General features: G+C 39.9%; 1 protein-coding gene across 2 annotated transcripts in view; it reads left to right on the forward strand.

The window, feature by feature from the left end:
* The window catches only part of LOC142152043 (nuclear receptor ROR-alpha), a 364,937-nt gene that overhangs the window by 112,047 nt on the left and 236,103 nt on the right, over window positions 1-16,787 (forward strand). The window contains exon 1 of one of the 2 annotated variants that reach the window (XM_075208255.1): window positions 12,223-12,280. The exons of the other annotated variant lie outside the window; for it this stretch is intronic. Coding sequence (XP_075064356.1) covers window positions 12,238-12,280 — 43 coding nt within the window. The 5' untranslated portion in view covers window positions 12,223-12,237. Of the gene's footprint in view, window positions 1-12,222; window positions 12,281-16,787 lie in introns of those variants that run through there. 2 annotated transcript variants of the gene reach the window in all.

Consider the following 16,787-nt stretch of genomic DNA (forward strand, 5'->3'; position numbering starts at 1 on the left):
CTTTTGAAATCTGATGGCAGGTGTGGAGGTTTGATGGGCATGTGACATGTGTGGAGGTCTGATGAGCTTTTTGGAGAGATTTGATGGACAAATAGGAATATCTGATGAGCATTTCTGGGTCATGTGGCTAGATTTGATGGCATGTGGAGTGGCTGATGTGCATGTAAGGGGCATAGCATGTGGGAAGATCCAATGGGCATGTAAGGAGTTCAGTGGGGAACATTAAGAGGTCTGAGGCATTGTGGATGCAGCAGTAGTATGAGCTACTGTGAAGAGACTTTAAGAAGCCCTTTGAACCCTCCTCCACTGCACACAGCAGCCAGGTAACAGCTGTGCTGATTTGATAATTATTCTGAACATTTTGACAATGTGTTGGATATTTTCTTTTTCGCTTAGCAAGATATTGTAAGTCAATGCATGTGTGTAAGGTATGAATGCACGTGTTTATACTGGGCATATGTATATGCACACATATATAAAAGGTAAAGTTGGCTCTGTGTGGTACCTATTGATATTTTTGGGCTCTTGGTCTCTGACTGGTTGGTCACCCCTGTGTTAATGATTTCTCTTAACATCCATATTTTGGGTCTGCATTTTTAAACTTGTTTTCTGTTTTGACATGTTTAATTAATATTGACATTAATAGAGCAAACAAAAAAGGATATATTCAAACAAAGCAGTAAAACCCTGAATTATGATGGTCCAATAATGTACAATTAATAACTACAATGCAGTGATAATTATGAAATGTAGCAGAACAAGGGCAGATCTATTCTCACAGGGATCGCTAGCCAGTAAACAAAAATGAATAACCAGTATAATAAATCCTGCGGTACTCCAAGTCAAGATCAAATTGTATAAACTTGTGCTGCTGTTCTACAGCTGTGCTGCAGCTGTAGCTATGCTGTCCTAAATTGATAGTACTAATAGTAACTGCAGGATACTGTGCACCTTTTGTGTCCTGAAATTGCACACCTTTGGGGCTGATGCTGAGTTGTATGTACACCAGTTTGTGTAGTGTAAAAATATGCAAATTGGTTCTGCGCATGCCCTCAAAACAGATCGCACACATATGCATGTATACATATTTGCTTGAATCTGACATTTGCATTTGCTTAGACTGGAGAGGAGGGATAGTGGAGGCGGAAGAGGGCATCTAATGTAGGCCAAGTACAAGTGAGGGCCTGTTTGCATAATGGCAACCAGATGCAGACCTGCACAAACCGCTTCTGATTAGCTGATTGTGGATTTACCACTGAAGTTGATAGGTGCATGTGTATATATATATATATATATATATATATATATATATATATATATATATATATATAGTTGGCATATTTTAGCAAGATTTTTTTCGCTCACACGAGAAGGTTTTTTCCAACCTCATAGTTAATGCATATTTCGCTATCAAAACAGATGTTTAAAAAAGTTGTTGTAAAAGTATCTGATGTAAACCTGTCGCATGTACTGTAGACCTGCACATATCTTGTGATTAGTCCAACTTTGCATATACACACACAATTGCGTTTTTTTTAGCAAACGCATTTTACGGCTGTGAATATGTATGCAAATGTGTTCAAACTCGGCATGAGTTAATGCATTACTAAATTGCAGTATACTATGCCCACAGTTTCAGACAGTCTGGTCACCAGAAACTTGCAGCGTGACTGACCATAGACACCCCTTAATACGTTTATGAAACACAACTACTTAATGCATTAGGCACTAGTCAGTGGGCAAAAGAAATGGGGCGTCACAATTACTAACCAATACAAAGTAACTTTCCACCGTTCTGACCAACCAGAGCAAAGCTGCTCTGTACTGATTAGAAGCTGACAGGACGCACGCTGGTCAGTTGTGGCTCTGCAAGAAGCATGTTCTCGTCATACACAGGGGTTTCTTCTGTCACTGTGCTTGTTTGTTTATTTTACAGTGTTTTTTTCAGGTTAACTCAGGTCCCAGGGAAATGGGCATTCTCACTTGTAGTTCTACAGGTGCCAGCATTCTCTGGCAGCTGTGGGTATCCTGGCACATGTAGGTCTACGAGTGCCAGCATACCCAAGCAGTTTTGACATGTAAGGGCTTGTAGTGGTGCACCAGTAAAAAAACAGCTTTTATTCTTTTAGCTCTTTATTATTCGAAAACCCATCAGCAGGGATGTTGGGCGGAGCCGTAGTGGTTGCAGGGTCACCAGCCCAACCTGTCATAGCCTAGTGCTGTAAAAGCTTATTGGGAGGCTCCCATGCTGTCTGCCCCCTCTTCCCTGATTTGCTGAGTCACACAGATCTTAAGAGCCGACTCAGCATTTAACCAGAATTGCCTGATTTTGTGTGAAAGCATTTTGCACTTTTACTTTTAGACGCAAATGCGTTCAACACTCAAAGTGAGTGTTCAGAAAAAAAGCATTATTATTAAAGAGCATAATATGGGCACTTCTGGTATGTGGGCACTTTTATTATTTTGTGTACACCTATGATATGTGCTCTGGTGGTATAAGCTCTGGTGTAAATTGACTGCTGGTATTATCTGGGCACGTCTGGTTTATGAACACTGCAGATATAATCTGAGATCCTCTGCTGTATACGTACTGCTGCTATAATGAATGTACTGTGAGTGCTGGTACAGTGGGTTAACTTGTACTGCCTGCTGGTATATGGGTAATTCTAAATTACAAATCAAAGCTGGTATTCTGTATTGGAACTGCTGGAATAGTCCATTAATGGGCACTAACGAATGGTAAAATGTGTGTAAAGAAACATGGCGTAAATAGGTTTGCAACTTTAAATTGAGTTTAAATCTGTGTTGGAGTGCTGATTACACACTGTGACATTTCTATGTCCCTCAAATTATATGTAAAGGTTAGCAGCTATTATAATGTATATATGTTTTTGACCTGGTCTGCCGTTATGTAATCCCATTATTAGAAGGTGCAGTGGGTATAATTATCTCTCTCCTCCAAGGTGCCCGCCAGAAAAGCCTCACGTTTAACTAGTTGCTTGCAGCGTCATTTTCCCAGTGCCAAAATCCCCTTAGGACAACCCTAAAAATAGAAGTGTCCCGTCCTATCCTGTTACACATGTACTGTAGAGCAGTTCTCTGTGAATGTGAAGCTTTGCTCAAGCAGAGCTACTCAGAGAAATACATTTGAATTGCATATAGATTTAATTCCTTTGCTTCTAATTTATTAATGAAAATTCAGTAACACAATTAAGTAACAAATTGCCTTAAGTTTGTGCTCTAGCCCTTCTGGAATTTAGAAGTGTAAGCTTTTTATTTGCTTTCTTAGTGGAAGAGAGAAAAAGACCTGTAAGGTTTAAAACACTGAGAAATAAATAAACAAGACAGTTTGTAGAAGAGAGTTTGTAGAGGACAGTAACATTAAAATATGTTGCTTATATTGGGCACTATAAACAAACAATCTGATGTGTACTGCACTTCAGGTCTGTGTGATATCTGCCGGAGTGTCAGCCCTGCAGCCGGCACAACTGAAGAAGTGCCTGGAACTTCATTACTGAAAGTTGAAGGAGTCATTTGGGAACTTCAGAGCCAGCAGTGGACTACCTTACATTTTATCTATATGGGTAATCTGCATCTATTCCCCCCTCTTACATTTTATCTATATTGGTAATCTGCATCTATTCCTTCCTCTTACATTTTATCTATATGGGTAATCTGCATCTATTCCCCCCTCTTACATTTTATCTATATGGGTAATCTGCATCTATTCCCCCCTCTTACATTTTATCTATATGGGTAATCTGCATCTATTCCTTCCTCTTACATTTTATCTATATGGGTAATCTGCATCTATTCCTTCCTCTTACATTTTATCTATATGGGTAATCTTCATCTATTCCTTCCTCTTATATTTTATCTATATGGGTAATCTGCATCTATTCCTTCCTCTTACATTTTATCTATATGGGTAATCTGCATCTATTCCTTCCTCTTATATTTTATCTATATGGGTAATCTGCATCTATTCCCCCCTCTTACATTTTATCTATATGGGTAATCTGCATCTATTCCTTCCTCTTACATTTTATCTATATGGGTAATCTGCATCTATTCCTTCCTCTTATATTTTATCTATATGGGTAATCTGCATCTATTCCCCCCTCTTACATTTTATCTATATGGGTAATCTGCATCTATTCCTTCCTCTTACATTTTATCTATATGGGTAATCTGCATCTATTCCCCCCTCTTACATTTTATCTATATGGGTAATCTGCATCTATTCCTTCCTCTTACATTTTATCTATATGGGTAATCTGCATCTATTCCTTCCTCTTACATTTTATCTATATGGGTAATCTGCACCTATTCATTCCTCTTATCCAAGGAGTAACAGTCACAACTGAGTCATGTGGGTTCATTTATAAAATACAAGGCGCCCTACAATTGTAAGAGTTGCTGTCATAGTTGTCGACCTTCTGACTGTCCCCTAGTACAGAATGGGGGTGATGCAGGGAATTGTATCATTTGGTCTCACCCCATGGTGAAACACAGCGATTGGTCATCATGGGGCAGAGCCAAAATGAGTGGATTCAATACGATTCTGGTCACTGAGGTCCCCGTCTCTCCTGCTTCGCTAGGGAGTGGGCAGGTTGTGGGAGGACAGCCTGCTTTCCTGGGAGTCAAGGTGAGGTACCTGAAATTTGGAAGTGTCCCGGACATTGGGCAAGCATGGTTGGTGTTCTTGAATGCTGTACTTGCCTGATAATGTTTAGGCCTTTTATACATAAGGCTTATTTAATAAAGTGTTTTCAGTGTAAATGATATTATTTAAGAGTTAAAACTGTTAATCCTACAAAACTCATACACACATAGTTATACTGGATTAAACTAGCATTTTGCATTAAATACAGCATAGTCTTCACTTCAAAGATGATCTATTACAGTTTTTTTGCCTTACCTAGCGGTTCCTATACAATCATGCCCTATTAGTATATGTTTTATGTTAACACACTTATCAGCTAGACACCCACATTTCACAATACTGTATGTACATCAGTGACTTTCAAACATGTTCCCCGGCTCCCCCATGAATGCTTGTTGTCAGGATCTCACAAGAGCAAAGACCATCTGCCAGAATAACCCCTTCAATGATTGATGTACCAATGTGCCTGTAAGTAGATCCTAACAACATGCAGCCTTCAGAATTGCAGATGCCATTGTGTCTATTGGCTGCCCTAGGGTCCTATCCCCTTTATTAAGTGACCTTAAATTAGTGTTTACTACATGTTCATATACTTAGCAACCAATGTTGAAATGTGTTGAGCTCTTGCTTCAAAGTTATAATAATTGCATTTACAGGATAGGAGAACATTATGTGTAAATACTATCTTTAGGCTACAGTGTAAGAAAAATATACGATTATTCAGCATCTGAGATATTGGACAAGGTATAAGGAAATAATTTTGTCACAACAAACAGGTTTATATAATTTTACGTGAATATAATTTATCAGTTTATCTATAGAGAGAAAACTGGAGTGTTTTGCAACATGTAAATGTTAAACTTTATATCATTTCCCAGAGAGCAGTGCCTATTATTTTTTCCCTAAATTGGCACTTTTTAGATTGTGAGTACCTGTCTGTGCAGGCAGGGGACACTGCTCGCTTATTAAGCTAGAATATATTACAGTCAAGGCAGCTGGCATTTTGATAAAAGCAGATTTATTTTCCTCATTCAGTGTGCTACTTAACATTGTAGTGGCTCTGAACTCAACATTTATAGAAACCCTGCAAAAAGGTTCTCACTTTCTCCATGTCTGAGGATTAGATTAGTTATAAAGAACAATTTAAGAGTTTATATAGAAGGACTTAAAAAAGGTTGGGTTACATAGTGCGGAAGACAAAATTATATGAAAGCTGATACAAGAAAGTAAGATGTGTTGGTGAGACGATGGTATCGATGGGGTTTTTTCTTTAGGAAGAAGGTATGTGGAATGTTTAGAAACAGGCTATAGTGTGTAAAATTAAATTGTTATTGGTAAATACTTACTGAAGACTTACAAGCAAACGTGGCTCAATTATTTCCTGCTGTGAAGTTATTATTGAAACAGTTTATAGTAACTTGGAAAACTGTGTGATCAATATTGGCCATGGTGGAAAATGCTTTTACAAGACAACTGCTAACACCCTGTTTGCACTGCCATCTTCCACCTGCCAAGCACATTGACAGGCAGCAGGGAAGCCAAAAGTAATCTGATCCTACTGTCTGAGCACAGAATGTCAGGATTGTGTCCGATTTGCCTACCTACTTGAGGGGCCAGCTTTAAATAGCCAATGGGGAGCATTATGTCATGGGACAGAATGTGGAAGAGGCAAAAGATAGAAGCATTGAACAACAGTGGAGCGTGGGGGAAAAAAAGAAGAAGAAGCAAACAGGACCTGATTAAGGGTTCAACCCACCCTAGTCTAATACTCTCATAGCGCTCACTCGCCTTCTATGCCAGGCTAATACACGGTAGGCAAAAACAAACTTGGCTTCCTTCGCCCCCACCAATGATTACGTTTGTGCATTCTCAAAACTCAGCTCCCCTCTGCTTTTTAAAAAGATCATGGCAATCTTTGTCACCCCTTTCATTGTCACTGAAATGACAACTGTATAGATGAGCGGAGGTGCGAACGTGTGAATGAGGGTGAAGGTGGCGGGGAGGCTGTAGCATCTGTGACTGTTGCCATCCTTGTCTCTCCTACTCACTTATTCTCAAGCTCCCACTCGAGGATAACTCATTGTCTTCAGCCTTTACCATGGGAATACGTCAACATTAAAGCCTTCCTATATTTTCTTTCATGTTTCCTTTTTATTTTAGAGAACAACTATTCTTGTATATTTTAAAATTAAGGTCATCATTTTGCACCCCTAAAAAAGCTTGTGCCCTCCTACAACTCACACCCTAGGCTGCAGCCTAGTCAGCCTATTGGATGATCAGGCCCTGGGGATTGATCTGAAGTTGATGGGATGAAGAGGGTAGAATTGTTAGGGACAAAGCTGAAGTCAATGAATAGGCAAACAAAATAATACTCTGAATTACTAACAGAAATGCAAATCCACACCTTGTGCAAAGCTTTGTAGGAGTGAGGGATTTAAAAGGCTGCATACAGCTGAGGTCTCTTAGGCTAGGTACACACTAAAGGTTTTTCTGCAAATTATCAGGGCAAACACCTGATAAACGACCGTTTGGCCCGATATCGCATTAGTGTGTATACATGCACGATAAACGACCGTTGTTCCAAAGTTCTGATAGCACAGATTAGAAGGTAAATCGTTTATAGTGTCAACACATTAATCTGTAGACTGATTGGAAATTCAGTAGTAGGTGAAATCGTTGTAGATAACACATTGGTCGGAAATCTCTGTAATGAGTATCTCTATAACGTGTACCTAGCCCTTAGTCTTGACTGTCTTGACCTTTAGCAGAAGTGCTCAGTGCAGTTAAGTGTTATATAAGAGCATTGAATCATCCAGTATGCTTTTTTTGTGTACGTTGCTGATGCTACGGGTGAAGTCTATTAGTTCTGATTGTCTAGACCTTTAGGAGAAGTGCTGAAACAGCAGTGCTATGTAAGAGTTGCAGTTGTCTGTGTTGACCATGCACTGCCACCTGCTGTCTGTAGCCAGGATTGCGGTGTATCCTTACAGCTTTGGGTATGCATTTAGGATACATTGAATCCATTAGATTGTCGGCAAATCACATGGTCACTTTCAAAAGTATGGAACAAGATATTATAAATTAAAAGAGGAAATTACGGTAATAGGTCTGAGTAGTTTGCACAAATCAGTGAGGTTACTTAGGGGTTCCAGTATACTTTTTTGCTTCAAGAAATAAACGAACAGAAACTGAATTGATGCATGCTTGTTCAGTTTTATTAGGGGAAATTATCAGCCGCAACTTGCTAACACATGGAAACATCAGATTAGAATGAATAGCATTAAGATTACTATATTAACAGTATCACTGTTGATGTTTGGTAATTCTAATCCTAATGCCAAAGGGAAAACAATATGATTCCATCAATCACACATGCACAATATCCAAGTCATTTTAGCAGAACGTTTTTTGAGATTTTTTCGTCTTCTTTTATTACTTTACCTATCATAACATGTGGGACTCCTTAAATGCCTTTTATGAGTTTTTTTATTAAATGACTGCATTACTCTTGGCTGGTATTAGGCCATTAAATGATATAGTTTATCCTATTTTTCACACTTAGAATTAGTACACAGAGATCACTGTCCCATAGTATGTGCTTCAATCTCTTGTTGTCCTTCTTTAGATTTGTTTTCATGTCTGTTTTTATTCAAGAGTTTGCCTGATCAGAGTGCTTATTTAAGGGGAAACACATCTAGATCTCAGAATCTACTTTAAACAAATTGTTGAGAATGCCTTTAAATCTCATTACTAACGCGAAGGATAATTTAGGCAAACTAAGAGTTTGATAGTGGAAGGAGCAGGGACCCCCAATAGCATAGAGTAGTGTTGTGAGGTGTTTGTTAAACTGATGAGGAAAGATTGTGATGTCAAAAGTACATCTCTATCAAAGTTAATTGTGCATTTTGTGGTTTTATATTACATGGAGATTTTACAGGCAGTAACATGATAAAGTTGCAAGATAGATGTAATGTAGCTTTTCCATTACCATTTTGACAAGAATTGGCAACCATACTTCTCTAAACAGTCATACCATAGCCTGGATGTAATTCTGATTCATGTACATGCAGTTGTGCCATATTTGTCCTGCGTGCACAATGTAAAAATGTGACACTGGTGAAATATTTTTCATATATAAGCTGATAATTTACCAGCTTTGCAATGTGAGACTGTTGTCTACTGCTGATTGGTGAATATTACTCATATGTGGCGAGTGTGTCAAAGCAAGAAGCAATACAGTGGGATAGCTGGAGGCCCTCCTCACATCACCATCGCTACCACCCACTACACCAGTGTATTCCACCACACTCCAAAACCTGTCCCTCTTGTCTAGCCTGACACTTTTTTTTTCTAAAATCTATTGTCTGTCACTCTTTGCCTGTTCTTCTCTTGTCTACCACCGATTGTATGCCCAGCTTTTGTTTGTCCCCCTCTTGTCCATCTTTGTTCGCTCCCTTCATCTCTTTCACCTTTTGTCCAATATTAGGCAACCTTTGGATGACCAGCAGTTTTGGGGTGACAAGTCCGCCATGCACTGTCAACTAGATGCTGCTGGAACTTACAAGTCTATAACAGCTTGACAGACAGATTTTGCAGCCTTTTTTTGCTGCATATTGAATAAAATAACTCTCTCTGTCTCACGTGCACAGAACTTTTTTTGCAATAAGGAAAGTCATTTGTCCACTGTACTCAATGTAAGAGTTATTGAAAGGCTACTAATAAGCAGGGCATGTAACCCCTGGTCTTCTTTACGCTGAATGGAGCGATATGCGAAGTTGGCAATTAGAAAAGCAGCTGAGAGCCAGGTGCAATAGGGGGTCTCAAAAGGGCCCTTTTGCAGATACAAATGGCTCTATTTGTAAAGTGATTGCTTTGTTGCTTCAGATCCCTTGAGATTGTACTGTATATTTCTTACAACTCTTGTAACAAAATATCTGTCCTCTCAAAATCTGCAGATGTGCAGTATGGTTAGTGTTGCGCACCTGCACCTATTTACCCACCTAGGGCCTGATTCATTAAGGATCTTAACTTGAGAAACTTCTTATTTCAGTCTCCTGGACAAAACCATGTTACAATGCAAATTAGTATTCTGTTTTGCACATAAGTTAAATACTGACTGTTTTTTCATGTAGCACACAAATATTTGATAGCTTATTTGTACACTGAAATTTAAAGTTGATATTTGTGTGCTACATGAAAAAACTGTCAGTATTTAACTTATGTGCAAAACAGAATACTAATTTGCACCCCTTGCATTGTAACATGGTTTTGTCCAGGAGACTGAAATAAGAAGCTTCTCAAGTTAAGATCCTTAATGAAGCAGGCCCCTAGAGCATACATAGGCACACATACACACCCCACTTTTGTGACACAGTTGGGTCACATGTAAACATGCATGATGGAAATAGAAAAGAAATTCAATCCAAAGTCCAACCTACTATTAATTTATGGACACCTGCTTCATTAAATTCATCTTGTACATCTTCCTCCTAAAATACTGCTCCTTTTGATTATCATTTATGTCTTAAATTAATGATGAGAGTAACATTTGTTTGCTTGAATGGTTTTATTAAATGGGTATTTCTGTTTAATATACAGTATAATAAAGAGAAATGGCTGATTTCTAACGTTGTAAATTAGATCCATAGCCTATATGATGAAACATTTTCATTTAGTTTAAACCTAGCAATTCTGCATTCATTTTAGGACATTAACAAAGCACAAAATGTCAGCTCTGCAGTGCTAGAGCTGTTCTACATCTAGCTTTCTGCAGCGTCTCACAGGTTTGTGGAGTAAGATGACTGTATTTGTGTAGTAGCAGAGAGAAGGGTGAAGGTGTTGCTAGAGAAGTACTAAGAAGCTGCTAGGCTGTGCCTCATTTGGTAAAGCAGTGCAGAAATAGGAATTAATTTTGCGGAGTAAGATTAAAGGGTAGAGAGGGTGCATTTTGATGGTAGCCCCTTGTCATGTGGAATGACACACAGCCATTTCTACTCCATAAAATGATTTGATTTTTGCACCATCTCAGACCTAATGGAGAATTTGTCTTGTCTATAATTTTAATGGAAACCGTTTTGTGTCTCAATGTTGCACTTCGGTGCTTTATTTTTACACGTTTAGAGATGGACTAGGCCACACCCCTCTCACAAACCTTAATCAGGATGTGTGCTTTCCCCTCTGCGGTGCTGAATGCTTTCTCAGGTGCAATTTTTCCCAACTCTAAACCAGCCCCACAGTCTTCAGCTTAGCCAACATACAAACATATTGAAGTAGAAGGGATGTCAGATTGCAGATAACTTGGCTTATCACCCTATAACATTACTTATCGATTTTTGAAAAGAAAATTCTAGAGTATCTGTGAAGTCTGACCACTCTTTCCAGAATGTGGAGACAAATGGGCATGCCTACTGCCAGTGTACCGCATGCAGACATTTTCTGAGTACCCTGTAAAACATAGGGCAGATTGCAGTTTAGTATCTGGGGGGAAAAAATCCCATAAGGGGCACACAAGTGGACCATCAATCCCAATCCCTATTTTATTTTCCCAAGGCAGACTATTTTTGCCACTGGAAACCTCTAACTTAGACTTCTTATTTTCTGCAGTTCATGCTCTTGTTACAATTTTACATGGCTTAGCACCATAAAAGTAGGCAGGTATTTGTAGACTGAGAAAAATATGGTGTGTGGGTGTGAGTATTGTTTTCTTAAAGAAAAGAGAGCTATAAATATGGCCATTCCAAGGCAGATCAATGGAGACAGGGCTGCAGTCAGAAATTATGGGGCCCAATAAAAATTAAACGGGCAGCGGACCCCCTGCTCCTTGACCACTTCCCTTTGTCACAGAGGTGTACCATAGAGCAATAACACTCAGAGCAGGAATATGCCCCTAGACCTCCCCACATGCCCTTTATATGCCCATCAGACCTCCCCACAGACTTCCCCAAATGCTCTTTATATATTTACCAGACCTCCCCACATGCCCAACAGACTTCCCCAATTGCCCTTTACCACAGAGAGAGATTAAGGCTTGTCCTTTGATAAACATGAACACTTCACAGTTACTGAAAGGGAGAGATGTCTTGTATATTGTACTAACTGTGGAAAAGGGTTTACTAGTATTAGCACCAGCCCAGAGACTGCCCCATATATTATAAATAACACCGCACCCATAACAATAACCCTACATATTATAACCCCCCTACACAAACACACACACACACAAATACACACACACATAGCATTAATCACCCCATTTACCTTACCTATCTTCCAAAGCAGATGGAGGTAGCAGTACAGCCACTTGTAGAGAGGCGAGGGGTGGTGCAGGCAGACAACATGATTGGAAGCAGGAGAAGAGTATATGACTGGGATGGGAGAAGAGGTGGAGGACAGGAGACGGAGGGGAGGGGGCGGGTCTAGAAAGGAAGGTAGCTCATTAGCGGCTGGTCCCATGGGAGGAGCCAGCCACCAGGAAGTACAGCAATGACAGGGCTGCCCTCTTTAGGGCAGGGATGGCCCTGATAATGCCACACAGCCCCTGCTACATTTTTAAACCTGGGGTCCTACTCAAAATGGAGTCAGCAGATTATTGGGGAAAAAAGCTGGCCTTGGATGGTGAGTCCCCTTTTCAGTCCTGGCCCCATATACTGGTACCTCTTATACTCCCTTGGTGGCATCAATAGATGGAGGCAACTTCACACTAAAATCAGATTAATTGCCAACAAACTAACACATCAAGGCTGTGTAGTTGTACATATTGTTCATCCAGCCATTGGGGTTATTTGTGACTAGACCAGAATCCAGTCACAAATGACTGCCAATGGCTTCTTAGACAATTAATATTGCTGTATTAAACAATAATAATAATAATAATAATAACAGTGCCTGGCAGTGCACTGCTTTGAGTTGAAGCCACTTGCACTTGCATTCCACCGCTGAGTATGTCTTTACACGTCAAGATGGATTATTTTAAGAGGCAAATATTATGCTTAATAATCCATTTATATTTATGTGGTAATCTAAGATCACAAAATGAGTTATTGTTATGTGTTCAAGATATTTGCAAGAGCTACAAGTGATGGAGATTGTGCAAACTTAAAGGTGTTCCCGATTTTACATGGCAGCGTAGGGCTTTTTCACCATGCTAATGCCCTAGAGATGGTGATACCTATACTTTTCAACAGGAGTCATTCTACTCATCCTAAACACACAAGTTAAGTGCAAGTAATACAATGTATTTCAAATCACGTAATCAATAATGATGAGACTTGAAATAATGGGGGATCCAATGTGCCTTTACTTTCCCTAATACAACAACAGCTAAACAGAGGTCAGTTAAGCAGTATATGGTAACAAGAATATATCAGTAAACTGATGGTGTTGAGGCTACTCTGACATGACTTTTACCTCTGCTTACCCCTTGCATTCTGGAAAAGAAACAAACAAGGTGAATTAATTATACAACATTGTTGAATAGACAGATATTTTAATTGCATATTGGAGTGTGAACTTAAGTAACAACTGCAGCATGTCTTATTGAGGTACTCTTAATTTGTGGTGTGCTGTCCAGTCATTAATGATCTTCTGCACTGTCTACTAAAGCAGGGGGTAGACGCAACAGCAGAGACTCTACAAGTTCCACAACTGTAGAACCACATGTTGCTCACAACCCCTTCATAAGTTTCTATTATCTTCCTTTTGGTTAGCAGATGTCACCCCAGGGCTAGAAAGAAGATGGTTCTCTATATTTTCCACAAGGGGACACTAGCACAGTGTAATAAATAGCAGAGGCTTAGATGAGAACATGGTGCTTGGAGAGAACTGAGAAAGTGCAGAAATAAAGAGGTAGCTGCTGAGGGTGAGAGGGAGACAGTATAAAACTGTGTGGAGAGCAGCTGAAAGAATTGGTGAGTCTGGGAGACAAGCAAAGTGTTCGTGGAAGAGAGGATGTGCGGCCGCCAGGCCCCATCTCATTAGCAACTTGAGTTTCTCACTTGGCTCTCAGTTCTTGGCAGTTTTGCTGTTTCACTGAACAAGGCATATGCAGGAAATGAACAGCCTGGTATCCCAGACACTGCAAGGATGAAATCAAACAGAACAATCTGTCTGTGTATGAGTGCAAATAGGGAATAGGGATTGTGCTATCTATCCTCTAATCCTATTGCTGCCAGAAGGACTACCTTGCGGGCCCATTCTGTTGTGAAAGATTTTAGATTTTAGATGAATGGTTGATCTTCACATATGTCCAGTACTGCGCTCAGACATTTAGTCTTCATAAACCTAAGGAGCTAGCAATCTAATTTTACTATTTTTTTTATCTATTTTTCACTAGTTTTGATTATTCCATGCACTTACTATTTTGCTGTTAGAACTTCAGTAACAAATGTATGGTAAACCAGAAAAAAACACATTTAAATTGAGGTTTCATCACATAGGATGTCCCATTGTCACGTCCACATTCCTATATATGAAGCATTTGTCAGACAAACTTTTGTATTGACCTTTAACAAGCAAATGCAATGCAATGCCTCCCTCATTATAACACCAATCTTCGCCTGTTTTCCCGGCCAGGGGTAAAATTAAATGAGCAATTTGTATTATGCATAGCAGACACATTTATTTTCTCCATTCACCAAAGTGTAAGGTTTGGGAATTCACACATGGACATTTAAATAGGAGAAATAATTACCTAGTGGTAAAATGTACAGACGGAATATCAGTAACATTGAAGTTGCTGGAGAATGGCTGAGAGTGGCTTGCAGTGTCAGTGCCTTGTGACCTTGAACAAGTCACTGCACGGGTCATTACAATGTCATCCTATTTGTGCACATTGGAAAGCACCTGACCTGCCTAAAACCGGCGGGTTTTAGAAGGGATGCGGTCACTTCCATTCATCTAGCGGTGTGTTATTTTCTAATAGGATTTATATGATTAATAAAAATGTTTTAACAAAGGTTCTTGAAGTAGATCAGTCAGGTTGTTTAATACATATGTTTGTTCATTGAATGAGAACACTCTAAAGTCAATGCGATTTGGGCTCAACTTTCTCACTTCTGACCTTTTCTCCTCCTGTAACTTACCATTAGTGGATATCCAACTCTAGCTACCTACAGAAGACTCATAGTAGGGCTGCTGCCAACAAATAATATAATCATGTAATAATGGTTCTATAATAAAAGCATTATTTGTAAAATAAACCAGGGTATGATTGGTCATGTGACTGAAGTCACCATACTTTCTGAATTCCAAGCACAATAACAGGTCTAAAATGCAGGGAAGTGTAAATAGGCTTTGTGTTTAATTACTTATATTTACCCTTTTGTCCAGTAACTGAGGGTATTAAAGTGAGATGCACAGAAATCCTGTTGACTGCATGTTGCTTTTTAGGAGAGTATGTGTTTCTGTACACTGAGAGCAGAGACATCTAATTATAAATCTGTCTGACAAATTAAAATCCTGTACATGTGGTGTAAGATTGGAACAGTCACAACTCGATTCTGCAGAGAGGTTAACACTCGTCACCCTTTTGCTTTTGTTGTTTTTAACGTGCACAAACTTAGAAAATTTCACACAACACTAACAGAATAGCAATGATAACCAAATAAATATATTTAATATTGTAGCACTGTTACATGTACAGCCTATTACCATTCACTAGTGGTGAAACTACCACTGGTGCAACCCAGGCGGCCTCTATCAATCCCATTTATCAATCCCAGTGATGCTGGCTAGCTCTAAAGAGCTAGGTAAACGAAGGCTTTTGGAGGGATCATCATCATCATTTATTTATACTCATTCACATCAGTCCCTGCCCCATTGGAGCTTACAGTCTAAATTCCCTAACATACACACACACACACACACATACTAGGATCAATTTGTTAGCAGTCAATTAACCTACTTGTATGTTTTTGAATTGTGGGAGGAAACCAGAGAGCCTGGAGGAAACCCACGCAAACACAGGGAGAACATACAAACTCCACACAGATAAGGCCATGGTCAGGAATCAAACTCATGACCCAGTGCTGTGAGGCAGAAGTACTAACCACTAAGCCATCCTTCCCACCTCTTTAATAAAGATGCAATACATTTTTAATGGAAAACAGCAAACTTTAATATAGCATTCAATAAGCTAAATATATTTATGTATGTCAGTGCTTCTCTAGCATACCTAGAGAGTGCTTCTTCCCTGCTCTTATTCTGTTCTTGTGCAGTGTATCAGTCCGAGTGCTTGCGCAGTGTACTAGTCCCAGTGCTTGTGCAGTGTACTAGTCCCAGTGCTTGTGCAGTGTACTATTGCTTGTGCAGTGTATCAGTCCCAATGTTTGTGCAGTGTATCAGTCCCAGTGCTTGTGCAGTGTACTAGTCCTAGTGCTTGTGCAGTGTACTAGTCCCAGTGCTTGTGCAGTGTATCAGTCCCAGTGCTTGTGCAGTGTATCAGTCCCAGTGCTTGTGCAGTGTATCAGTCCCAGTGCTTGTACATTGTACTAGACCCAGTGCTTGTGCAGTGTATCAGTCCCAGTGCTTGTGCAGTGTACTAGACACAGTGCTTGTGCAGTGTACTAGACCCAATGCTTGTGTAGTGTATCAGTCCCAGTGCTTGTGCAGTGTACTAGTCCTAGTGCTTGTGCAGTGTACTAGTCCTAGTGCTTGTGCAGTGTACTAGTCCCAGTGCTTGTGCAGTGTACTAGTGCTTGTGCAGTGTACTAGCCCCAGTGATTGTGCAGTGTACTAGCGCTAGTGCTTGTGCAGTGTACTAGTCCCAGTGCTTGTGCAGTGTACTAGTCCCAGTGATTGTGCAGTGTACTAGCCCTAGTGCTTGTGCAGTGTACTAGTCCCAGTGCTTGTGCAGTGTACTAGTCCCAGTGCTTGTGCAGTGTATCAGTCCCAGTGCTTGTGCAGTGTACTAGTCCAAGTGCTTGTGCAGTGTACTAGTCCCAGTGCTTGTGCAGTGTATCAGTCCCAGTGCTTGTGCAGTGTACTAGTCCTAGTGCTTGTGCAGTGTACTAGACCCAGTGCTTGTGCAGTGTACTCGTCAAGTATATGAATGGGCAGAAAATAAATGTGTTACTTACAGTTTTACACACACACACACACACACACACACATACACATCATCCCT

The sequence above is a fragment of the Mixophyes fleayi genome, chromosome 4 (genome assembly GCF_038048845.1).
Source record: "Mixophyes fleayi isolate aMixFle1 chromosome 4, aMixFle1.hap1, whole genome shotgun sequence".
Lineage (NCBI taxonomy): Eukaryota > Metazoa > Chordata > Amphibia > Anura > Limnodynastidae > Mixophyes > Mixophyes fleayi.